The sequence below is a fragment of the Strix uralensis genome, chromosome 4 (assembly GCF_047716275.1).
Source record: "Strix uralensis isolate ZFMK-TIS-50842 chromosome 4, bStrUra1, whole genome shotgun sequence".
Taxonomy (NCBI): domain Eukaryota; kingdom Metazoa; phylum Chordata; class Aves; order Strigiformes; family Strigidae; genus Strix; species Strix uralensis.
The window spans coordinates 7969165-7996221 of NC_133975.1; the positions used below are offsets into that span (position 1 = coordinate 7969165).

The window sequence follows — 27057 nt, forward strand, 5'->3', positions numbered from 1 at the left end:
CTGCATAGGCAGCATTTCAGTGCCTGTCCACAGTAAATATTTCACTCTTTCAAGTATTTTTAGCTTTATTAGGTAAAGGAAGGAGGACGGGGGTAAAAAAATATACATAAATCAGTGATGGTGAAGCTGCCTTGAGTACACTCCCATTAATCTCAGCTTGAGAAAATTTCTGGCTGCCAACTTTTGTTACTTATCCCATGGTTTTTACAGTGTCTGCGAAATGCCCCTGCCCATGCATGCTGTGTCAAAAGCCACGAACTACTTGGTAACTTACAGAATCACTGCAGTGAAGCTCAAGGCAGTACCTACAAATTAAGAACCAAAGAACTCGAGAAGTATGACACTCCAGCAGTCAGGTTTGCCTGTAACTAACTATGGACATTGATTTCCCAGTAACTGATGGGGCAGTTCCTTCTGAACTACAGAGCTGAATGCATGAATCAAGCCTGCATCAAAGACATTCCCACAATGCACCATATGCTGGGTACGTATCAGGGTACACATCCGCTGTCATCTTCTCCCAGGACAGCAACCATGGAACAGGTTGACAACGGCAAATGGCAGGGGGGAGCACCCACCTTAACACACACCCAAACGCTAGTTTAAAATACAACTGAGCTTATATTTGAGCCCATAAACTTTATAGGTTGGTGGGTGTGACTTTAAAAAAAAAGCCAGAAAACTCCCGCTGACAGGAACTGGAAAAACAATCTGCTTCAACAATTGTAATAGGAGCAGAATGATTAACTCCCCAAGCCATTCCAGTAACAATATAGATCATGCCAAGACTTACTGAAACACTTTCCACAGAAGAAGCGGTCCTCAGATTCTGAGGACAATATTTAGGATACAGAACACAAGTCTAGAACGGGTTGGTGAAACAGGGCTGTGCTGCCATATGAAGGGAAGTACATCAGGGGCCCTTACCCTCACTCTTTTACTCACATATTCAACGTAAAGAAGCATGCAAGCATTGCTTTTTCTTTTTTAAATCATGTTATCAGAACTGGCATCTTGGCTGTGATTTTGATAAAAGCTGAACAGCCACATAATGTTCATTTAAAATTTAATACCCTCAAGGAACAACTCTTGATTTACCTGTAAAATTTTATGTATTTGACCTATGAAGGAAAAAAAATGAAGAAAACAGTAATTTTTTTTTTCTCTCCTCCAAAAACGTTTCTCCTACAGCAAGCTACTTTACTCCAGCAGGTTTGGGGGGGTTTATTTTGTTTTAAACCACTGCCTGAGCTGTAAGTATGCTTTGGAAAAAAACATCACTTCTTAGCATTGTCAATGCCACTCCTTTCGGAGTATTAATTTCACACTGTTTTTAATACACTGCCACAGATTTATTACAGAATATAATTTCTGAACGTAGCCTGTCCTAATGGCTACTTCTCTGTGCTTCTTTTCTCATAGATGTTGTACAGGATGCTGTCTCAGACAAAGAAACCCAATAACCCCAGCAGGGCCAACATCAAAGACTTCCTTTATTCTGATCCCAAACACCAAAAGCAATTTCTCTAACAGCACACCTGTACTTTGACCAAGAACGTTAAACTATTACCTAGGGCACTCCTTAGTTCCCTTATCAAAATGTCTGAAGATAAGCAAGTGTGGGGCCTTGGATAATCAAATTAGTTTCACAAGGTTTCGTTTTTTTGAGGTCAGCAGAACACACTCGAATGACACTAAAAATAACAGTACGGAAGTATTTTACATATTGAACACTGACCTCTCCATTTTCTTTGTAACTTCTTAACTTTTTTTATTTTGGGAAAGCATCTAATTGATTCACCATCCTCTCAGCTGAACATCACAGTGCTACACATGTCAGCAATCCTTAGAGTGAAAAAAAATACTATGACTCTCTTGTTTAGAGACAGGAGGAAGGGAGGAAAGCTAGAAACATCCTCTAAGATACAGAGCTAAAACACTTTTTAAAAAACAAATAAATATATATAAAGCCCAGACTTTTAAGAGCAGAGTAATTAAAAACAGGACAATTCAACACAGCATTAAGGTTTCTGGTAAACAAGGATAATAAACTCCCTCTTCAGTTACACTCCATTATGCTCTTCTGAAAACCAAAGCAACTCTGACAAAACACTGAACTGGTGCAAAGAGCTCCTTAAAGCTCTTCTTTCTCTCTCCCTTTTCAGTTCCTCCCACAGCCACTGACCTCTGCTGTTCTCTGTCAATATTAAGAAAATGGTTGATGATGATTACAAACTAGAGAACAGTTTTGCTGTAAAAATGAGAACATGAGAAAGTCTGGAGCATACTGAAATCAAAGTCCTGCACCTCCCATACAGGGTGCTCTGCAGCCAAACCAAGCTTGAATAAATAGGATTTTCTGAAAAGATGTTCATTTTGAAGGTAAGCAAACAGGATGTAGAAAAATGACAAGCTCACTGAGAACGGGCCAGTAACAACAGTCTAAGTGCCAAATAAAACAGGCAGTTTAAGGCAAAAGCTGGGTTTATATTATCATGTTACATTTAATCATAATATAATAAAAGCGTATGATGTAAGAGAGCTGTTCTACTGAGCTTTTCTTCAACTAGAGTTTGGAGTTTCAATTACAAAGGCTCTGGTCCCAATATCACAGTTAAAGCTGTACTGAAAACCAGTTAAAATCAGGAGTTATTCTCATGACTTGATGAGAGAAGCAAAATATTTCTTCCCACACATACCACATACTAAAGGGGTTTAGAGAAGGTTTTTGAACAATTCAAGTTGTTTCCACTGAACTGGTGAAAAGTCAGAAGTGTTTAAAAATGACCCATATTTGCATTTTTTCACTAGGCTTTATTATGTTTCTTTAAGTCTCTGTAGTTTAACCATTTTCAACTTGAAAAGGGTCTATTCACATGCATAAAAATGCTTTGTCTGCAGATAAAGGCTTCAAATTATAAATTTTTCAGGGCACAAATCATGTTTTATCTCTGTAAATTGCATAAAACATTTATCGGTGCTAAAAACATCAATTGCAAGAAAGTATTCTAAAAGGAATTATTGACTTCATCATACGACTTACAAAATCTTAAGGCAAAGGGCTACCCTTCATTCTTCACACAGGCAAGATTTCTTAACAGGCTATCTCTCCAACTGTATATTCTCAGTTTGATTGAGCACTGTATTTTAGAAAATGAATTCACTATTACACTTCTGCACAAATGAAGTTAAGATGTCAGTTTGTAGTTTTATTCTAGCCTCTTCCATGTATGCTTTATCTTAAAAAAATAAACTTGTTACAGCTCCCGTGTCCCCCAATCTGCATGCAGAGACATTTACGAAATCTGCCCACGGCACATATGTGCGTCACACAAATGTCATCTCCCCCTCTCGCAGTGACAACCTCAGACTTTGCAGTGTTACAGTTTGTGAAAAACGGACAGTTACAAAAAACGGACCCCAGCAACTTCCTTTCAAAACAAAATATAGATTGACAGCAGATTGAGAAGCAATTCGAATGGAAAGCAGACCAATATGTTAGATGCAATAAAGAATTTCCAAAATAAGAAACCTTACTCTGTGGTTTTTCTACATTTTCTGAAACTAGAAACAAGAGGGATGTCAGTAGCAGGATAAACAGCAGCATGCTGAAAGGCATGCAGGAGCATTATATTCCTAAAAGCAGTCACAGGAAACACTCAAATGACTTGGAATTTTATCATCCAAAGATAATCAAAGGATCACCGACTTCATGCAAGTAAACCGAAGCATACCTTGAAACTCATTCCGTTGTTCAGAAAATGGACACGGCATAGAGTAAGATATTGGAAAGCAAGTCTAACTGCTTCCTGCTGGCTTAATTTCTAAAAAAATGGGAGCAAATGACAGCTCAGTGCTTGCCCAGTGAAAGACAACAGTTATCGGTTATCTCCCCAAAACCAAGAAAGCATTATGACTATTTTCCAGAATATCATGGGAGAACATGAAGTTAATCCTTGCTCTAAAGACTGAGAAACAACAGAGCAACAGGTCTTCATAACATGTTATTTTCCCTATTTTCTGGATGTAAAGCAAACCAACTTAGTGCAGGTTATCACTGCCAAAGTAAAAAAATCAGAAGTTATTACTTCCACTCCCTAACTTTGGTTACTACCACTCTCTTTTTGCTTATTAGGTGCTTTGACAGCACAACTGTTATTTCAGAGGAAATCGTAGCTCTTACAGTATTTTCTTCAGATCAATCTTTTCATTCTTTCTGTCCCTCCTGGGTCAGGACTGTCATCCCAGTTACAAAAGCAAAAGAAGAAATGAGTGCTGAGAATAGCAGATGAAATTTGGAAAATAACTCTCTATAGTGAAAATTCTATATCCACGTGTAGCCTAGATGAGGGTCATTTATTAGGTCTGCACTGTGAACCAGATTAAAATAAGGTATGTACAAACACGGAGTAAACTGGTGCTGGTCAAACAGCAAAACGCTTTAAGAGGCAACACCAGCTGTGTGTTCTTGTATTTTTGGAAAAATAATTAATTAGCATTATTTCTTACAAAGTCTACACCACCACAATACATAAAGAAATGTGACCCTGAGGGGTTTTTCTGAACTGCTGCTCAAAGAATACTGATAGCATCCAGTCTTCCCACCAGTATTTTCAAGAGAAATCTGCTTTCCAAGTTCTGAATGCTAGTGACTATAAAATTACCTTACAGCAAGTTGCAACATATCAATTTCTTAACAAAATACCATTAAGACACTTTTTATTGCATTTTCACCTTGCAGACAACTTACTTTGTTGTTTTCTAACTTTATATGATGCCTACCACAATCTCACAGCAGCCAGATGACTTGCAAAATGAATGGAGTTACTGAAAACTGCACAGCTAATAAAAGTTTTAGTAGTTTTTTTTTCCTTTAGGGATATAAACTTCTTCTAGTGACACTTTGACAACTGTCTATGTTTTGATACATTTCTTTTCATAGCTGTTCTACAGGCACTTTCCAGAACACTCAGATAAAATACTCAACTTAAGCAGGACTATATATTCCTTAAAGCATGTTAACTACTTCATATAAAGATAACGAAAATTTTATGTCAAAAATATTTAAAGGACAACATGATTAGTAGCTTAATTCTCTGGGAGGTCTGGAAAGCACCCACAGCAGAATATGGGAGAGCTTCCCAACAGAAGCAAAGCCTTTGATTTCAATGAGTACTGTACCCAATCTGTGCATAAATGAACTTGAGAAAGACGCTCTCTTGCAACACTGTTGGAGAGCAGGGATCATGCAACAGCGAGTACACGTAACTTACTTGCTTTGTCCTGAATTTTGGAGGCCACCTTATCACAAAACAAAGCAACACAACTGGCAGGGGCTGTGTGAACTTACATTTATCATCGGTCAGAACTAACGAGTTGTGAGTGCCGCAGGACACCAGCCACAGACAACAATCTGGTTAAAGAACTAAAAATATGTAGGAAGAGGCTGTGCTGATTACTGAAAATTTAGTTCCAGAGAGAACATAAAAGACGACATAATCTAAAACAGAAAAGTTACAATTCAGTATGGGGATTAAGTAAATTAATTTTCTCCCTAGTGTGCCACTGCTACCCTTGCTGGACTAGGAAGGATGGGGAGGGAAAAAAAGTAGTTTACAACAGCCACAGAAGTACATCTTGTCTCCAGTTACTCTGACAAGTACACCAAGATTATAAAAGGGTGGGACCCGTTTATTTTTCACTCTTCTCTGTTAACAGACCCATTTGTTTATGACAGAATGGAGGGAAAGGGGTAAGGGGGAGGGCGGGGGCAGCAGGGCAGAGAAATGGGTTTTATTCTGTGTATATGATGAGATACTGTCACACAGGAAGTGGCACGGCCTAACTTCTTTTCACAGCTGCGTCACAGTTAGTAAAAATCTGATCTGTAAACTGCTGAAAGCAAGACAAAAACCCCTCATCTTCTGTACTAAACTCTTTCTCAACCTCTGAGAAAACCACTTGCAAGTAGCTACAAGAAGGCTCTGAACAGTTTTGGTAGATAGGTTTGGTATGAAGCAAACTATTTCTTTTTCCACTGAAGTTATTTAAAGAAAATAGTAAATGTGAAAATGTGGGGTTTACACCTATAGGGGTTTGTTTTGTTTTCTGATTTTTTTTTTTAACTGTCAGAAGGAATGAGCAATACCGTTGCAGAGTAATACCACAAAATTCATATAACAGGACCAGTGGCATGAACAATGTATTCCTAATCTGCAGATCTGTAGTTCTTTCATTGAACTCTGTCAAATCCTGCACAGACTTAGGCTTTTTAAATTGAACTGCATGTACTTTAACTTAGGGAATAAAGAACAAGCAGTGCAGCAATACACCCAAATAGGCCAGATGAACTGAGTGTTTATTAAATATGTGAAATGGAGTCATGAGCAGTTTCAATTGAATTTGTTTGTTTTGCATGCTCCCTATGAAATGGCCAGTGAAACAAAGTGTTTGAAGTCTGGAATGGGATGAAGAAGTATAAGCCAAAGTAAAATAACTCAAAGCTTATTTTTATTCTGCATATCCAATCTCATATAAAGCTCTTCAGACAATGATCTGTAGCTATTAGGAATTAGAATAATATTAAATCTCATCCTAAAGAACTTGAAAGCGACTACTCTGAAATTAGATATTTAGTTATCTGTACTTAAACCAGTATGCATTCAGATACAGTTTCAAATTTCTATAAATGTGAAGAAACACTAATAGTCTAACTATTCTTCATGGTGATGTGCAGTAGTGCTACTTGTTTTCCTCCAAGCAGCAGGTGCCTCAGCATACCATCATGTCACCATGAACCACTACAGTAATTACAAAACAGTCTACAGGTTCATTTTTGCCAGTATTGAGGTATTTCAGAAACTGCCAACTCCACTAAAGCCACAAAATATCAATGAAAGTATTCCCTCACTTCCATCAATACTGATCAAAGTAGATCTCTAACCTTTCCCAAGTGAAGTTCAGCAAACCCCCACAAGAAGAAAGGGTGCTCTTCAAATTAAAAAAAAAAAAAAAAAAAAAGAAAGGAAGGGTAACATCAATAAATACATTAATAAAAAGAAACTCAGTGACACAACTTTGCATTACTGAAGTGTTACATGCTTTCAGGACTTAAACAAAGATTTGGCATTAGCCTTTGTTTCATTTATTCTGTCAAGTTAATACGTATAAAAAATTATTTTTATACGAAGTACTGTCTTAACAGTGTACATGATGCAGCATTTTTTTTCCCCCTTCTTTGAAAAAAGAGTACATTTTCCTCTCTAAGACAGAAGGAAAGATAATTTATGTTGCATCGGAAAGCATGCAAGTATTAATGATGGGGATGATGAAGAACATAAATGCTTTCCATTTTCACATTCAAAAACAAGTACCTGCAAATTAATGCTAAAAGCAACTGGCCTACAAAGGAGCCATGTTTCCATGCCAACTGATCACAGAAATACACATAATTCAAGAAAAAAAAATAATAACCTACAAAACAATAAAAAGAAAGCAGAAGTGCTGGAAATCAAGATCTTGACCATACCCAACTATTTTACAAGAATAGCAAAGAACACAATAAAGGATGCAATTTAAGATGTGAATGGTATACAGCTAATGGCACTTCATCATTACAATACTTCTAAAAGCTGTCACTCTCTAGTCAACAAGAAAAACAGGATACAAAACACCTCTATTAAGAAGGAGGGAACACTCGTACAATAGTAGCAATTCTTATGGAGGTTTCACAGTTGGTAGACATGAAAGCGCAAGTTACTATTCAGTGCACATCTTTCATTAGGATTTTATTTTTCGTCTTTATCAAAGAAGGTCTTGCTTTGTTCCTTATCCACACCGAGTTGTACTGGGGTTCTGCGATCAGTCAGCGGAGTTGCTTGCAGAGTAAGGTAGTCCGCTATTTGAGTGTTAGTTGCAAAATCAAGCTCATTAGGAATGAGTAGATACGTATCTGCACACAAGTGGCTCACGTAATGACGTGCACATACATATCTGTTGTCATTAAAATTTTGTATGTGTATGAACTACTTCAACTTCACAACTGATAAAAAGATGTTACCACTTTCTGTACTTCTGCAAAAACTAAGTTCATACATAAAATCATGGCATATAGGGTCCACACATGTATGCATTCGTATGTAGAAAAAACAGACTTATTTTAAGCAAGGAAGCTTAGAAATACTGAAAAGAATGATACAGATACTGACATTTACATGCAATAAAACCAGCAATTTGGGTATTTGTTTTTTAGAACTTAGGGAAATAAATAACCTCCAATTAAAAGGTCCATAAAACCCATGTTCTAAACAAATACAAACTGAAGACAGGACAATAAATTTCTGTTTCTTAATACGTCTTTATTTTATAAAGTGAGCAACAGCACTTTTCTTCCTATTTAGTTCTTGAAAACATATTAAAAGTCATTAAAGGTTTCAAATGGATGAAAAGTTATGGTCACAGAACTGGAAGCTGGAAATCCCACCATTAATGCATTTTAATGTTACTGTTTTGCTGCACTCTGCATGAATACAGAACAGAAAATTACAAGTGCTTGTACCCATTCTACTGATGTCATATTTCTGTGAACATACAGATTACATGATAATGGGCCTACACACTGCTTGGAAAAACGTAAAGCTTACAGAAAATGATTTTTAGGTTCATTCACTAGCTTCAGTCTGGTATGGACCTCAGTGACATCACTGGATGACAGGGAATAATTATATGGCCATGTTTCAGCTTATCCAGATAGCATGAAAGATTAAGGGTTTCACCAGACTTTCTTCCTCTGTCAATTCAGAATTCACTAAGAATTGAATTTTTAGATGTGACAGTTGCTTGCTGCCCTTTTAAACAAGCACTGATAATAAAAACCATGCATTTTCTAGGAAAAGCTCTGCCATTTAAAGGCAAAAAAAGAAATTCTGGTAGAGAAGACTTAAGCCAAAAAGCTCGTAAGTCACTAAGATGATTTTTTTAATAAGAACAGTGTTTATATCACAACCCAAAAAAACTGTAAATATTTAGCATCTCTGAAATTCTTTATGTTTCTGACTACCCTTCCCCAACGTTTACCTAAGGTTGGCCACAGCTAACTGACCCTGCATTACTATAGTTTTTGTAGAAGCTGAAAAATGGTAATTCATCTGGGTGAGGAAGCCACGATTTCTACAGAGTTTGTCATGTATAAACTATTACTTTGGGGCAGTACACACTAAATTCCTGTTTAGGATCCTCAAAAAAAAAAAATCTGCTCATATATGCTTAAGACACATTGAATACTCCTAATTGATAAAACTCTATATGCAAAGTTATGCACTTTGTAGTAACCTTTGCAGTACGTAAACCGTTCAGCAACTCTGAAAGCACAAAGATATGAATTCTGACATGAAAAAATGTATTTCAATAAATTCCTATAAATTATAAAAATTACCCCTACTCAAAACAGCAGCAGCAACTGAAAGCTGTCTGCCAGCCACAGAGCAGACAGGGCCTGCACACCCAGCTCCTCGCCTCCCTGGCTGTTTATTCCTGCTATGTTTCGAAGGACCAGGGGTGGTAAAGCTGAGGAAGCTGGAAGGTCAGTTCAGCTTCTCAGACCTTCACCTCTTTCCATCCATTGTCAAAGAGACTCTACTGTTCTACAGACACCCTTCTACTTTTTGGAAGCTTCTGAAAGTTATTGTACTAGCTACATCGTTTCACTACCACATATGAAATCATCGGTAGAGCACATTGATTTTTTTTTCATACAGCACTGCCTTGAGCAAGATCCTAAATGGTAACAGAGCAGAAGACTCCATGTTATTTAAATATAAACAGAAGAACAATAATGAAATGAAAAAAAATAAATCATTGTCAGCAGAGCAGCAACTGGGAGGGCAAACAGCAACAACTTCATGTTCAGCAACACTTCTCCCATAGCCTTGGCCAGCACAGTCTGTTTATATAAATTAAAGAAAGAATGCTGTCCTGAACTTGCCCATTATCCCACAGAAAAGGTATTGTGGGAATGTTAACTTTCACCTGGCTGAACTCCAGCTACCGGCAGGAAAAAACGCCCTTTTAAAATTTTAGCCAGCTGAAGAATACTCCACATTTTTCACATTTTCCAATTATTCCAAGTTATGTATAAACTAACATAGGCCTTGAACTAAACCCATATAAAATGGGTGTAGTAAGATGATTGACTACTCTGCAAAAAAATGAATCAAGGGGTCTTGCATCCAAACCAAACAGCCAGTATCACATTTCACAAACCGCGACAGCTTTTGAGAAAGCCAGTGCATTTCTAGAATAGCAAAAATGTTTGCAATGTCCGTAAGAGCGCTTACTGGACAACAAGAGTAGGAACTAAAAAAAAGTGCCGTTCCCGACTTCAGCAATGCAGCCTGATGCTATGATGCAGACCTGGTACCATGTGACAAAGATGCCGTTTGAAGCCTGCATTCTGTCATACAATTAACAAGAGAGAAATGCATCTTGTTATGCATCTAATATGTGAATGGGCCCCACAATGAAAACTGCATCACGCAATCACAGAATCATTTAGGTTGGAGAAGCTCTTTAAGATCATCGAGTCCAACCGTTAACCTACCACTGCCACGTCCACCACAAAACCATGTCCATAAGTGCCACATCTAAACGTTCTTTAATTACCTCCAGGGATGGTGACTCAACCACTTCCCCAGGCAGGCTGTTTCAATGCTAGACAACCCTTTCGGTGAAAAAATTTTTTCCTAATATCCAGTCTAAACCTTCCCTGGCGCAACTTGAGTCTGTTTCCTCTTGTCCTATTACTTGTTACTTGGGAAAAAAGACCAACACCCACCTCACTACAACCTCCTTTCAGGGAGTTGTAGAGAGTAACAAGGTCTCCCCTCAGCCTCCTTTTCTCCAGGCTAAACACCCCTCAACCTCTCCTCATAAGACTTGTGCTCCAGACCCTTCACCAGCTTTGTCATTCTTCTTTGGACACGCTCTAGCACCTCAGTGTCTTTTCTTGTAGCGAGGGGCCCAAAACTGAACACAGTATTCGAGGTGTGGCCTCACCAGTGCCGAGTACAGGGGAACGATCCCTTCCCTAGTCCTGTTAGCCACACTGTTTCTGATATAAGCCAGGATGCTACTGGCCTTCTTGGCCACCTGGGCACACTTCCAGTTCATATCCAGCCAGCTGCCGACCAACATTCCCAAGATCTTTTCTGCCAGCAGCTTTCCAACCACTGTTTCCCAAGCTTGTAACGTTGCATGGGGGTTGTTGTGACCCTAGTGCAGGACCTGGCACTGAGGCCTGTTGAACCTCATACAGTTGGCCTTGGCCTATCGCTCCAGCCTGTCCAGACCCCTCTGTAGATCCTTTCTGCCCTCAAGCTGATCAACACTCCCACCCAACTTGGTGTCATCTGCAATCTTGCTGAGGGTGCACTCGATCCCCTCGTCCAGATCATTGATAGAAATATTAAACAGAACTGGAAAGCATCAAGCACAGCAACTGTGTGGACTGGAGAAGACCCCACACCAAAACGAGCAAAAATCCCCTGTTTTAAACAGAAGGCATTTTTCTTGCTCTTTTCCATCTGGCACTTCAAGTAGCTGTCTTTACTTAACAGTCGTCTTGAAGTTTTTAATAGTTGTACAATGTGCAAACTCAAACTGAAAGAAATTATCCCTTACTTCTTCTCTTCCAAAGTTCAACTGTTAAATAAAAATAGCTCGGAATCATGTCTCTGCTCCAAGCCTTCGTATCTCAGCAGGAGCAAGAGTACTCTGTGCTAGCGTAACATCGCCATATTTCGGTGCACAGCACATGGAGCTACAGCCTCATCACTTACCAGCATTTTGCTGGTTTGTTTGCATGCATGTCCCGTCAAGCTGATCGGTGAAATACAACTTCCTGATTCAAATATACAGGAAAGAGTTTTTTGCTCTTTAAAGAGGAAGAGCTTTAATGGTGGAAAGTACATTTTTAATTTGAAAAAAGTAAGTCTTTCAGTCGCAGCAGAATGTTTTGTATGTCATGTTCAGTCAAGCCACAGGTTGCCTTTTTATTAAGTGCATTCACCTTAATTCAGTTCACAACTGAAAGCACGCTGCCTCCCAAACCATTTCCCTGTGATAAAACAGGACACAAACAAGATCTACCACAAACCTACTCAGAGCACCCTTATCAACAGAATCCTACTCTAATTTGGTGCCTTTTCCAGTGGATCCCAGAGTGCTTTCCCAGGTAACCTCTCCACCAACCACTACCTGTACTCAATACACGGTGGGACTGGGCACAGAAAAACGAAGTGAATTATGCCAGGTCACTCCTGAGGCTACTCCCCAAAGTGAGAAGACCACCAAGGTCATCTGTCCATTCCACCGCTGCTCAGGACATCTGCTAACACTGCCATCTCCGCTCCTCACCGTCTTTCAATTCTCCTGTCAATAATTAGGCCAAATCTGCCCTGAAAGTCAGCTACCCTGCACTTCAATTTCCTTCAGTACTTACCTAAGATTTTAGTAATGAGAAACTTCTTGTATAACCAAAAAAAAAAAAAAAAAAAAGAGAGAGAACTTCAAGAAGGTGATTGAGTTCTCACGTAGGACATTAATTTCCTAACATAGGGGCTTCAGTGAAGTTCCTTTTATAGAGTAGTACGAATCCCATGCAAAGAACTTGTATTAACACTCAAGTACGCTTATAAACTACAACACAAATGCCCAATATAAAGTCATTGCAAAGTACCACATTTTGATTTGGTTTTGCTGATCCCTAAATATCTTAATGCAAATGTGAAATAAGTCTGGTTTATTCTCAAACAAGAGTTCAAACAGGCTTGCATTTGCTTAACTAACTTTATTTAAAATTGTACTTAATTAAATATAAGCAGCTTCCTAGGTATCATATGGCTTATTTACGGACCACTTCTTTCACTACGCACTTTTGTGATCAAAGAAATTTTAGATATAGTAGACAAGGTTATTTACTATTTATAAAAATAATCAGTTTAATGTTCTTTTTGGAATTAGTCTTTAAAATGAAAACTAATTTTTACTAATTCTCTTTGAAAATCTGAGAAAGAATTACATAATTTTTGAGATCCTTTTTTTCCTGCACAAAAAAAATCCCCTCCTGCCAATAAATCTTTAGGGCATTTCAATAGCTGCTAGAATTGTGTAAACCACACTTTGAAAAATTCATCATTTCTATAAGATACTATCCCCAGGACAGTCAAAAACAAACCAAACTTTATTTTCAATTCCTTGTTTTGTTTTTTTCCTTTTGACTCTTTGTGGATGTAAGAAAGTATTTTCTATTTATGTATTTTTTAACAATTTTTAATGTATTTTTTTTGAAAACAAAGCCACAAAGCTCAGAAAAATCACTAACACAACAGGCTTAAAAACAAGTCCAGAGGGAAGATGCTAGCCAAGTTATGAAAACAAATGCAAACTTGTAATATTCACAGTACTTCACGTTCTAAATTACCAGTTCAATGCAATACACTGTTTGTCATTTCTTTATTCACAGGACGAAAAAAAGTAAGATTCGCGACTTTGGAGAGTCCTCATAATCCTAGTTGTTTCAACTGAGTGACAGAACTTGCTCCTCAGCTGCAGGTACAGAGCCAAATCAATCTTTAGACAAAATTTTAACAAAAGGGTTATCCTGTAATAACTTGAGCTTAGTATGTAGGATGCCACCAGGATCCTAAGGATTTGTAAAGCCCACTCCAATTCCCCTTGATATCAACTGGAAGCTGAGTAACTCAACATCCTGCAGGATCAAAATCGTCTAGGAAAGGAAAAGTTGTGCCTGCAGCTTAGTGATCTCCAAATTCCTACTTAAAATCCTTTTTTATTGCTTGCTCTAAGGAGATAGCTTTCACTGCTGAATACATAATGCTAGATTTAAATTTTAGATGGCTGCAGGGTGGTCATGAGATAAATACCAAGTGTATTCGTATGCCTCTGTATTTACAGTAAGAAGGAAAGTCATCTGGATTCAAGGATTCAAAACATGAAACCTTTGGAACAAAGACATGGTAAGAGAAAGCCTTGAACAGAGGACTGTCAAACACAGACAACATACACAACCAAACCTGAAAGGCAATGTGTTGTGAAACCCTTTCAAAACCATACAATACTACGGGAATTAAGTAAACTTAAAACTCCCCTGCAATACTCTCGTCATAGCTAATTTGTGATTTCCTGTACGCTCAGTACTAACAGTACAATGGAGCCTCTATTGTGAGCCTCCTCCCACAAGCTTTTAAAAAATGCGAGACATTCTTTTTATCTAGACTGGCGTGGCTAAAATATGTCCAGCTCTACACAGATAAAAGGTTATTTTCTTAGATGTTGCTTTTGCTTGTAAAAATAAAAAATAAAAATCTGCTCTCTGGTTGTGCTGAGTTGGAAGTTCCCAAAGGGGTAGTTGCTTTGGTGGCTAAACTGCTGACCACGAATCTCAAGCAGAGCAGATGTAGGAAGCTGCTTTAGGTTTAGGATAACAAGAAAAGATTCCACATTAAGAACTATATGCAAATTCAACACAGTTCAAATAGGCTTTGACAGTCTCGCAGGAGCTGAAAAATTTGACAGAACCAAGGAATAAAGTGACTGCAGCATTAACTACAAATCTCGATTGAGGGTGAAGGTAATAAGTCCTTTAGGTGCAAGTAAGTGGTTTATAGAGGTAGTGAAAATTGATATTGCATTTTTTCATCTTAAAGGATCCCGAAAGCTAAAGCAAACAAACCAAAATGAATGGTAGCAGAATGGAAAGATAGTAATCCTGGCACGAGGCAGCCTAGGAAAGGAGCACAACTAGCAGAGGTAGACTTTTAGCATGCAGGAGAGAATTGGGTGAGGACAAAAATAAAACCGAAAATGCTCCAGTGGCTGTGGTCAGTATCTTAACCTTTCTTAGTCAAGCACTAGTATATTAAGACAGAGAAAGACTTAGCTAGCCAGTTCCAGTCAGCATGGGAACGTGCACATACAACACCGAATTACTGAAGATCACTTCTCAGTAATGCCGATTATACGAATGGGAAAAATCAACAACATGAGAAAGGTTGTGATACACATTAATAATACTCAGTGAAGCACTAGACACACATTAAGATGGTTGGTAGACCACAAATGTGAAAACGCTCATTATCTGGTTGAAAATAAACAGTTTAACATATCTGGTACAACACATTAAAGAGAAAAAATATTTAAGTATCAGTTTAAGAGTTTGGAAACTGGCTTGTGGTTATCTCTGCTCAACACTTTTGTCCTGCATGACTCTGCAAAGACTAAAGCTACATACTCAGCAAGAGACAAACTGGCTGCAACCACCTAATGAAATTTGACTCATCTGGGAATTTTGATGAAGTGCTCCACACCACTGTTTCTGCTAAGCCATACATTTTCTTCATGGGATTGAGAGTGCCATGTTGCAAATCTGCAAGAAGCAACGGTAATTTTGGTCTGTTTGGCTTAAAATAGAGGGCTAATTCTGGAAATCCACATTCAGGTAAAAATCCCACAGATGCCAACAGAAATTCTGCAATTATAAATTAAAGATACTGGGATCTGCACCAATGGCAAAGACATTACTGTCTGTGAGCCCCTAGCAGCACCTCTTGCTGACTATCCATATGACTAACAGCTGCCTGGGGCAGCACTCCCTTCCTGCAAATCCTCCTGCGGATCAGCCCAATCTGACTGGAGAGCACACATCTTAGTACAGCTCCTTTCTGGCTCATTCTCCCAACTTCTGACTCACCCAGGGGCTACGATGACATTCTACAGAGTGAAAAAAAAAAAAAAAAAGTATGTGTAGTAAAGATGATGAAACTACCCTGCAGTGCTGCTTCTCTCCTGGCTTTCTTCTGAGCTCTGACTTGCCAGTGCACTGGCAGAGCACGATGCAGGACAGCACGCTGGCCATTCCCCTGCTTGGCCAGGTACAGGGCTTTATGGCACACTGCGTATGCTCCTGCCACAGGAAAGGAATACAGCTGGGAGAGCCTTGGAGAGTTGGATTTGCCATTCCTGCTGTCATAGGCGGTAGCCATGGGCTAATTCCTATTGATCATGTTTGGAGGGTGGGAGAGAGCAACAATCCACCACATGGCAGCAGCAACAGCAGTCAGCCTGGCTTTCAGAGGCTCCGACATGAGCAAAATAGAAAGCAGGACCGCTCTCTTTTGCTGCCCCTAGAAGTCAGCTTTCCTAAACCACTATTTCACCGGTGGTTAGACTCTGCTCTGACTGTCCATCGTGGACGAGGGCCTACATCCCTTCTGCACAAGATCAAACACGCTTAGGTAAACGTACATAACACTGGGCTGCCTGTCATGGTTTACCAACTAGAGACATTTCTCGCTTCTGAAGGTCACGTGTCAACCAAGCACAGAAGGTGGCAAAACCAACGCTTGCTTTAAAAGGCAGCAAACCAGTTACACTCTTGTCATGTTCTGCATGGTAGTGTGAGAATTAACTGCGAAGCTTCCAGCACACCCCACTGGACGGGCCCCTCACCACTCGTATCACGGGGATGTCCATGTACGACAGCAGAAGATGGAATCTATCTAAAATATTAGGGCTGTTCAGGAAGACAGGGCACATCCAACAGTAAGAAATTTGGACTGCATACATGAATTTGGAATTGTGACTCACGTCAAGTAAGAAACGTTTCTCTGCTTCCTTCTTTCCTTGTGAGTTGACATCAGAGCTCCCCTAAAAAGACTAAAAGGAGGCGAGGGGTAACGTGCTGAGTTGTGACATACATACAGGGTCAGAAAGCATGAACAACTTTCATTGCAGACTTATGCAATTTTGTTGGTGGTGACACAACTCGCTGAAAGTGATTTGGGCGCGGATAAGTGACATCCACTGACCTGTAAATAGAACTATTACAATATGCCTTAAAATACCTAATGTAAAGTCAAAATTACATAATCACATTACCTCGTGTTTAATACCGAGGCTACAAAGGCTTCATATGTAAGAGAAATAAAAAGCTTTCTATTAAGAAAAAACCCTTAACTTTACAATTACTCTGAACAATTGTCCCCAGGCCTGAAGCCAGCTTTTTCTGCTTTCTGCAGAGAACCCCTTCTGGCTGAGTACCCTGGCAGGTACACTACAAGGAAGTTCCTCCAAAAGCCCCTTGAAAAAGGCAGGTATAATAAAAGATGAAAATGCAGAGATGAGCAACGGTTGTCCAAAATAAATACCAACATAAAACATGCTATAGCATTAGCAACATTTAGTTCAAAGAAAAAAAAAATAAAATCAAACAATGTCAATTTTCAATTATGTTGATTAAACACAAACTGGATAATTAGTAAATGGAATAATAATACAGGAAACATGATATGTTTGGGATGAAAAAATATTTCATAAAAGAGACAAGTTAATTTATAATCATCTTCCTCAAAAATTAAATTCTTGCTCTGCTGTAGCAAACATAAACATGTTATGTTTTGCACATCAAAAAATAATTAACCTATTCATCTAATATATAGATATTTTTCAGGAGAAGTTTCTTTTGAGTGATTTCTTTTTATTTGAAATTTAATTTTACCCTGTAAGCTTTTTTTTTTAAATTATGATTTCATTACTTTGACTTCTGCAGCACCCATGGAGGTAAAGACCTCAGTTCGGGTAGCTCCAGCTCTGCCAGCCAAAGGAGCAGCAGTGGCAGCTCTGGGCACTGGTGCTGGCAGCAGGCAGAGCCCGAGGGTGTGGCTGAGGCCCGCTTTGCTCCAGATACTCCCTGTCCCCGACATGGCCACAGATAGCAGCTACCAGGAGACACAAATTCCACAAGCCCAGGGACCATCTCATATTCCTCGAGGAACCGGATAGGCCTCTGGTCAGGTTCAAAACCAATTTGAAGTTTTAACTCATTTCAACCATCAAACCAAAGCTGAACATCAAAGGATAGGGCCCCATAAGCACCTAAAAAATTCTAATCCAGGGAGTCACAGCACCCTTCTTCACATCATAAACAATTTGAGACACTAGCTCCGCTCCCCCCTCCCTGCAATACCACCACATAAGGTCATATATCAGTTTCAGCCAGACAATGCTTTGATGCTGCCAGATGCCCAAAACACTTCTGAGTACGTTAATCATTTGGGGAGACGGGCTGAGGATTACTGTGCCTTGGAAAAGATCCTATCAGAATCACAGCTCAGAGATCCTAAAACACCCACCACAACTGGAAACTGCTGCACTTGCCCTTTCTCCCAGAGGAATCCTAGTGAGGGAGCAAAGGGCTATATTTCAGCAGGAAATGTTAATTTTAGATTTATCTGTAATGCATGTTTGCTATCTCTTCCCGACCAATACATAGATTAAAATGAATCATCATCTTTGCTCTCAAGGCAGCAGGGGAGAAAGACCCAAAACCAGCTGGGAACTTCTGTCTTCCCAAACTGTAAATCCGTTGCTACACTGCCTGGGAGTGAAAATGCAGGTGTGGCAGAGGAACTAAGGCTAAAGGGCTATGTACTACAACTTTTATCCTCACCTTAAATTTTAGGACACGTATTAAAAGTGTAACTCCATCTCTACTCTCCCACTAAATAAATAATTATGGGGCCAGAAGGTTAGGGAGCCTCAGATGAGGCTGCTATGTTGCCATACTGCCAACTGCTGTGGGATTTGAAAGCTTGACACATGCTGGAGAGTATCACCTCATCAATGTTCCCAGCTGGCTTGGGAGGTGAAAACCTAAATATTACTCTTAAAGGCAGGTCTCTAACACACAAGTCGCCAACCTCTCCAGACGAGCTTCAAGAAACACAGTTCTTACAAACGCATGGTAGGTAAGGAAGGGCAAAATGGCAATGAGCAATTGTAGTCCGAAATATTTGCATGGTTTTAAGTGTTATATTTCACATAAGCGAATGAAAGATCATGTTGCTTCTCAGCCTCTTTTAAGTAAAGACATTTAAATCTGTGCCCTTCCATACATGTTCTGTTCAAACTATTTTCTTGTAAAATAAGATGTTTTGCTGCTTCCCCCCCCCCATTCTTATGATATTCAAGTAAACAGGTACTTCGGAATAATGTCAGTTTTCTCCCCAAAAGGGACTACCCAGCCCAGCCACCAATCTGCAGTAGATGTTCTTATTTGATAAGGAGGGATTGACTTCACGTTTCAAAATGTTGGCAAGTGCGCTACTGTATCTCTATGATAACACTTCACAGTATCCAGCCCAATCCTAATCTCTCAGATCACACTTTCGGCTAAGTACTGTGACCGCTCTGTTTACATTGTAAATAAAACACTAACTCTTAGAAACAGAGAGATTAGTAAATTGAAGAATCGCACATTTTTAACAAAGGGCAGATGCTATTTATCTTTATGATACAGAAGGACAAGTCAAGAGCTAACCAAACTGACAAATGTAAGGGCACTTGTAATTTGTTTTGCCACGCTATCAGGAACTCCACATTATGATAAAGTATCATAGCGTATACAATATTTACGATGATGAGCTTTTTACACATAGCATACTGTGTGCTCAAAAGCTGCACGCTCCAGCTACTCCTTAACTACATATGACAACACTGAACTGAAAAATTCACAAAGGTGACTGTAGCAGTTTCATTTCAAAATAGCAGTTTCATTGACTAAACTCCTCTACTGAGCATGACTACAGCAGGTCTCAGGATTATTACTATTTTATTGGCCACTTCAGTAATGAAATAACACATCCCTTGATGGAGAAATACTGGATATAAATTATTTGGGGGGTGTGGGTGTTTACAGGACAAGGAACACACCACTGACTCTGCACCAATTTATGCCGTCGATGCCATCAAGCAAACACAGAGAAACTCCATTCACGTCCCAAGTATTATTTTACATTAACAATGACAAAAACAAGGGAACAGTTTAACTCTTTCAATTTCTCCCATCTGCTTATGAATCGCAGACACCCCACAAACACCTATTTCTTTTTCAGAATGGAAAACTGTGGCAAGTGGGGGGCAGAGGGTTGTTTGTTACGTTTTGGTCTGAAATACACTAGTGAATTGCAAGCGGACAAAATATTTTGTCACTAGCTTACTCTCGGGATAGTTGACATAATAATAAACCAAAGAGTGTATTATTTGTCAAACGCTAAGGAATTCCAATATTGAAGTCTTGCTGCCTTTGGGGGTCAATAAAGTGCAACGTTATAAAATATACTAAAGTTAGCAGTTCAGACTGCTAATTTTACATGCCTGCTTCACCAACGCACCGCTAAAAATAGATAAAAGAGATAAGAACACAGAACAAAGAGATGCACTGGACAATTATCTTTCTACTAGCGTAGTCTACTTTATAGTGAGCTTTTTAACCCTTTTTATTTATAAAAGATATAGATTTTTAAAGTGTTACCCAATGGGATTTCAATCTACAACTGAAATTATTTACATGTATTTTATTTTTCCTAGTATTTTCTTGTTCCCTTCCTAGTGGGATACAATAATGAGATTTAAAATATTTTAATAAGGGCATCAGGCTACTTGCCAAGGGGCTCGAATGCTAAATAAGAATATTTACATCTTCTAAGACCCAGGAGAAGGAATCAGTGCGATGCATTTGAAACACGTATGTACATCACAAATATAACAGCTAATTTTAATTCACTGGGAAAAAAAGTACACATTCACTTCAGTTTATTAGGCCTCATTATTTTCAATGAGGCTAAAGGGATGATTATCTTTAGCTGCTCCATCATGGCCTAAAAGCAAACATTCTTCCCGATAAGGACAACAGTTATTAAAATATAAGGTGACGTTAAATTGTTTAATTTAAGTTACAACAGGTGAAATTTTGAAAGCCACCGCTGGTAACAGTGTTTCCTACCCTTATTCTGTCCAGATCGGTACTGTGACTAAAATCCTGACTTCTGAATTTAATTTTTTAGAGGAAAACAAAGCAGCACAGCAGACTGACTCATATCTACACTGTAAACAGGCTTATTCTCTGCTTTGTAGCCTTCCTTTGGCATCATTTGCTTACAAAATTATAATGTTTATAAACAGAATCGACATCCTGTCTCCCTATGTCTGGGGGAAGAAAAAAAAAAAATCACCTTCAGATTAACATGATAATTTATGCCAAGCAATTCTGGAGGCATATCTGTAACATCACCCCATGCATATTATTCATGTTACCTTAAAAACCAGCAGCGATCCATAAATGCATTTACTAGCACATGTTTTATTAAAAAAAAAAAAAAAAAAGAAAGAAAGAAAAGGATAAATTCAAATGTAGGGAGGAGAGCCTTACCTCTCAGCTACATAACCCGTCCGCAGATTTACCAAAAATCATTTCAACAGCCAGGCCTTAAGCACTTTTTACAGCAATAAAACCCTGCTTTTAAACTTCCTGTTTATTGAAATATTAGCACAGCTTTTTTCCTCCATGGCACTTTACCAGCACTGCTCTGCAGTTAGTAGCCAGGGCACCGCTCAACCCCAGAGCGAACGGGACCGGGGGGAAAAAAAACACCCCAAATTAACATTCTGGAGGCAGTTTTAGCGCCCTTCGACTTTTTTATTTAAGGATGAATTATACCCGCAGCCGACTTCCACTCCCTGACTGCGCCTCACCCGCCGCCCCGCGTTTGATTTTTATTTCTATTTATTTTTTTTTATTATTATCCGAATATCGCACCCACCGCCAGCAGCTCCCAGGCAAAGTTGCGCTGCCGATGCGGCCGTCAGGGGAGACCCGCTCCCCGCCGGCGGCCGGGGGGGGCTGCGCGGAGGGGCCGGGCGCGGCGGTGACGGGCACACAAAGCGCGGTGGCGGCGGGGGCCGATCGTAGCCACCCCCCCCCCCTCCCCTCCGCCCTCGCCCCGCCGCCGGTCCCCACCGCCGCGACCAGGCCGGCGCGACGCGAGGCGAGATCGTTACCTAGAGGCAAGCCCTTGTTTAGTAAGTGAGAACTTCCCATTGAAGCGCTACGTCCGCGCCCGCCGCGGGGAGGAGGCCGGGGGGGCTCCGCCGCTCCGCGACGGCGAGGCTGGCGAGGCGAGGACCAGCCGCCGCGGCATATGGCGGCCACTCCGTGGGCGCCCCTGAAGTGAGGCGCCTCGGCGCGCGCCCGGCGCGCATGCCCGCCCGCCCGCGCGCCCCCGCCGCGCGCACGCGCGCCGGAGAGACGGAAAGGAGGGGTGGGGAGGGGGGGGAGCGGCCGCTGCCGCCTCCGCCGCGGGCGGGGCTTCCGCGCCCCGTGCTCGATCCTCCTGGTTCTAGGCAGGCAACTGCAAGAAAGAGAGCGGGGCGGGCGGAAGCGGGCCTAGAGCCTCCACTCGCGCTCCGTCCGCCGGCGTTGGGTCTGTGGTGCGACAAGCGCGCACCGGAACCTCCAACAGCGAATGGAGCCACTTTCCTATCGTTTTGGTTTGCTTAAACTTCAACAAAGTTAACACTAGCTGCATGCGACCACCCTCCCTGGCATCCCAAAACATCACCACTTCTGGTGTGCCATTATTTTTTTCTGATTCAGCTAAGGCTTTTCCCTCTTAGAAATTCACACGGATGAAAAAAAGTAACTCCAGAACACTCTAATTTTGCTCCTAGGGACTAGAATTAGTAAGTGAGGTTTAGAGGCACCGATGTGCCCTCGGAGCCCCCGTGCCGCACTCGAGGTCCAGCACCATCCCCGTGGTCGCAGCCGCCAGGCAGCAGGGCTGGGGTGGGCCCTGCCACCAGCGGGGTCGGGTTTAGACAAAAAGCAGCAAATTGGCCAAATGTTGATATGCTTTCCCATCACAGACATCCTCACACATTCCCATTAAGTCCAAGCCGTTGGGCGATCAACACCAGACCCTCTTCAGTGCTCGGTGCCTCAATGAAAAGGCACCACTTTTTTATTAGTAACGGCCTCGGTGCTATGATGTCGAAACGCCCCTGTCACGCCACCACAGCCGACCGGGGGTGTCCCACCCTGCAGCTCACAGCCGCTGCTGCACCGGGGACACACCCCAGGGGGATCACCCCGACCCACTCCATGGAAAGCCCCACGAAGGGCCAATTCTGCCCTAACGAGACCAGGGGGGGAAAGAGGTGACGAAACATCACCCCACGCGGGGTCGACCCTCAGGACAGGCTAGTGGAGCCAACAGGCCCCTTTTCTGAGGTAAAGAAAGGCCGGTTCTTGGTGCTCCCGAAGACCAGCGGCTGTGCTGAAGCCCCCACAGGTGCCGGTGTCCCCACGGTGTCCCCTGGCCTCCTCACACCGCCCCGCTGCCCCCTCACCCCCTCGGGGGGTACCGCCTGCTTTCACCGACGAGGACGATGAATCACAGAATCATCTAGGTTGGAAAGGACCTTGAAGATCATCCAGTCCAACCGTTAACCTAGCACTGACAGTTCCCAACTCCACCAGATCCCTCAGCGCGATGTCGACCCGACTCTTAAACACCTCCAGGGATGGGGACTCCACCACCTCCCTGGGCAGCCCATTCCAACGCCTGGCAACCCGTTCTGTAAAGAAATGCTTCCTAATATCCAGTCTAAACCTTCCCTGGTGCAACTTGAGGCCATTACCTCTTGTCCTATCGCTTGTTCCTTGGCTCAAGAGACTCATCCCCCCCTCTCTGCAACCTCCTTTCAGGTAGCTGTAGAGGGCGATGAGGTCTCCCCTCAGCCTCCTCTTCTCCAGACTAAACAACCCCAGTTCCCTCAGCCGCTCCTCGTACGACATGTGCTCCAGACCCTGCACCAGCTTCGTTGCCCTTCTCTGAACATGCTGGAGTCATTCAATGTCCTTTTTGTAGTGAGGGGCCCAAAACTGAACACAGTAATCGAGGTGCGGCCTCACCAGTGCCGAGTACAGAGGCGAGATCCCTTCCCTGTCCCTGCTGGCCACGCTGTTTCTGATGAACAGAAATACAGCATTTTGCCTCGGCACTGACCAAACTAGAACCGACATTTGGGTCAAAAATAGGTGTTACCGCCAGCGCCCAAACCCCGACGATGCCCTTTTCCCCCGCTCCGTGTAACCACACGGGGGTGTGTGTCCCCCCCCCCCGCCCCCCGAGCCCGCCATTCGCCTCGCCGCCGAGACCGCGGTGGCGGACGGAAACCAAAGTGTGCGCGGCGCCCCCGCTGCCGGCTTGGTCAGCTGATGGCGGCCCCGCCCCGCCCCGCCCGCGGGAGGCAGGGGGGAGGGTGGCGGAGGCCCGCGGCGCCGCCATGACCCCGTGCCGCCGTTTTTACTCCGGGTTTCTCCTCTCCTCAGCACCGGCAGCTCCGGGTCCAGCCATCCGAGAAACTTTTACGCCTCTCGCACAGCCGGCCCCCGCCCCCTCCTCCTCACCCGCGGCCGGGAAGCGGAGCCGCGGCCGGGAGCAGACAGGGAGGGTGTTCGCTCGTTCCGTCCCTCCCCACAGACAAGCCTGGCGAGCAAAAACCCCACCTTTTGCTTTTTCCAGAAATAAAACGCTCGGTTTCTGTCAGCGGTTACGCCGCAAATGACCCCAAAGCCCGCGCTGCCACAGCAGCACCTCAGGGGTGCCAGGGGACCCCCCGCCCCCTCAGAGAACGACGAGGGAGGGGGCACGGCGGGTCAACCTCTGGTAAAATTAAGATCTTAGCGCTGTTCTCTGAGCTCTGCGGTAAGTCAGGGCCTGATTCTCCTCAGACGGAGGGAAATGGCAAAGCTCTTACCGACTTGGAGGAGAGGGCAAGTGGGCTGCCACGCCGGGGCGAGGTGCAGGGTCCGTCCGGCCCGGAGGAGTTTGGGGTGCCCTCGCTGAGGGGGAGCAAGCCCAGCGTCCATCTGTCCGTGCTGCCGCCTTACTCCATGCCAAGCTCCCTCGAAATTTCAGTACCTCCCCTTCCACGTTTTTAAATCGTTTTGCGGGATGATCTGAGAGTTAATTCTGCTGACTGCACCGCTGAACTCCGGGACCGTGGGTGATTTTTAAAAACTGGCGCACGGAAAAGGGAGGGGATAAACGTGAAGATTTTACAGCTTTTTTGGATTCTGCAGGATTGGTCTGCAATACTTACAGTACTCGTGAGGATAAGTGTTATTAGAGGTAGCTAATACAAATCGTTACAGGGACTCCTTGGCTGCAAACATTAGGAATTCGCTTTGATAAGCGACATGCCTGATACCAGGAGCAGATCATCTCTTCTGTGTCTCTATATATGCACAGGCTGTAGATTTTCCTGTGGTTTTGGGGAGGTTTGTTTGCTTGAGAGGGGAATATTTGAACCCAAAGTTTATAAAGGGTGGTTTCAGCCACCAAGTTGCATGAATTTCAGGAATCTATTCAGGGCACAAGTACCAGATTTTAGCTTATAGGCAGCCTTTAGGAACTTAGCTCTAGCTCCCTAGTAATTTGTTTTTCCCCTTCATTCTCCTGGTAGTGTCCATTTCACGGGGTTATCCAGCAGGATGAGGAAGTAACTCCCAGGAGAAGTTTATGCAGTCTCTGACTTTCTTAATTTTCCTCCTCTATTACAGGAAAGCCTTCTGTGGCTCTGTAAAGACATCTCAGACATTCCTCAAACAACATAGTTTCTCTAGATTCCCACTGTGCATCACTAGGGCAGCATCTAGCCAAGCGCCTCATGTGGGGTTTGTATAAATAAACAAATTTGGTTTTAATCACTTTAAAGTGGTTAACCACTTTATTGCCATTTATAGATGTTAGCAAATATAAAAATATATACATATCAAAGCTGAAAGAAGAAAATAATGATTTTTTTTTTCACTACTTAAGTTGCCATGTGGCAAAGTATCAGCAGGAATGAGCATTAGGGGTAGAACATGCTTAAATCGTAAGTGGAGTATCTATGAATACCAACATGGATATGGAAGTACCTCTACAAATAAATTAATAGTGGAAAATGAAAATTCAGAAATTAAATTAAGAGTTCAGTTACATTTTTTTATAGAGAAATGGATAGAGGCAATGAGACCATTTCCTCACTGGGGTTACATGACTGGGCAAATGTTTAGTTCTAAACTGGAACTGCTGCTTCGAGGAGGGAGGGGAGTGTGGTACAAAATATTATGACAAGGGGAGTGCTCTAAGTGAGGATAAGTTGGCATGATGAACAGATGGAGTATTCAATAACAGGAGGTTATTAATACTGCAGTTTGGTATTCTCTACGCTACTTCATGAAGGGATTCATATGCTTGCTCTTTTTCCTTTCTGATTGTACGCAGACTTTGAACAAATACACATACCGTAGGTAATGCCGGACTTACTCCCCTGCCGGCGCACACGCACACATCACAAATTCATGTTTCCTGGGAAAACATGAAGGGCTGGATCTTCAGCTGATTGTAACTGGACCAACTGTGTTCCTTTCAATAGCGTAAAGTGGATTGGCACCTGCTGAAGGAGAGAGGTTATCTGACCCTGTCTCCCCAGTCGAAAGGTCTCCACCCTGCTCTTTGACAGCTGCCACGAGGCACCTGCTCTACAGAATACACTATGAAGACTGTCAGGATGGAAAAGAAAATGAAATATCCCAAGAGCGACGGAAGTCTTCCTTCAGAGCACAATGCAATGCTCTTTCTGTTTAAGAAAATCAAGCTCACTTTCACCCAGAGTTCAGTCCTCCTCCCCTACACGGCTTTCAGTGCCCTAGTTTTACACTGGACGTGAGAAAATCCAGGAGCAGACCAGCTGACTCCAGTCAAACCTTCCACTGCCCCCATCCGTTTTACTGCCTATGTTCTCCAGCTTGCCTTCTGGGTCACCAAACGTTCAGTCATCCCCACATCTTTTAGACTGTGGCTTGTACAGCTACAATATTACTAAATCTTCCACAAAATGTAACAATCCCCATTCTCGTATCACATTTTGGCACTGCTGTCACTGCAACTATTTTTTTTTTTTAACAGTAATGTTACACAGCCGAGTGTCTTCTGTGTTTTGCGCTAAGAATTATGGCATTTTTCAAAGCCCCCAAACTGTTTCTTGGCTTCTTAAGAGTCAGCTGGAGGAGCACATGTGCTGAAGAGTAAATACATTGTTTTAAGTGTATCTGTTAACAGCCATATGTATAATTTAAGCACAAGTTTTATTCCC

General features: G+C 42.0%; 1 protein-coding gene across 9 annotated transcripts in view; it reads right to left on the bottom strand.

Moving 5' to 3' along the window:
* The window catches only part of CTBP1 (C-terminal binding protein 1), a 248124-nt gene that overhangs the window by 50174 nt on the left and 170893 nt on the right, over window positions 1-27057 (bottom strand). The window contains exon 1 of one of the 9 annotated variants that reach the window (XM_074865545.1): window positions 21913-22114. The exons of 5 other annotated variants lie outside the window; for them this stretch is intronic. Coding sequence is in view for 1 of the 4 variants with exons in the window: in XM_074865542.1 (XP_074721643.1) it covers window positions 21913-21952 (40 nt within the window). In the remaining 3 variants the exon portion in view is untranslated. Of the gene's footprint in view, window positions 1-21912; window positions 22115-27057 lie in introns of those variants that run through there. 3 more of the 9 variants (XM_074865542.1, XM_074865543.1, XM_074865544.1) reach the window with 3 other exon arrangements.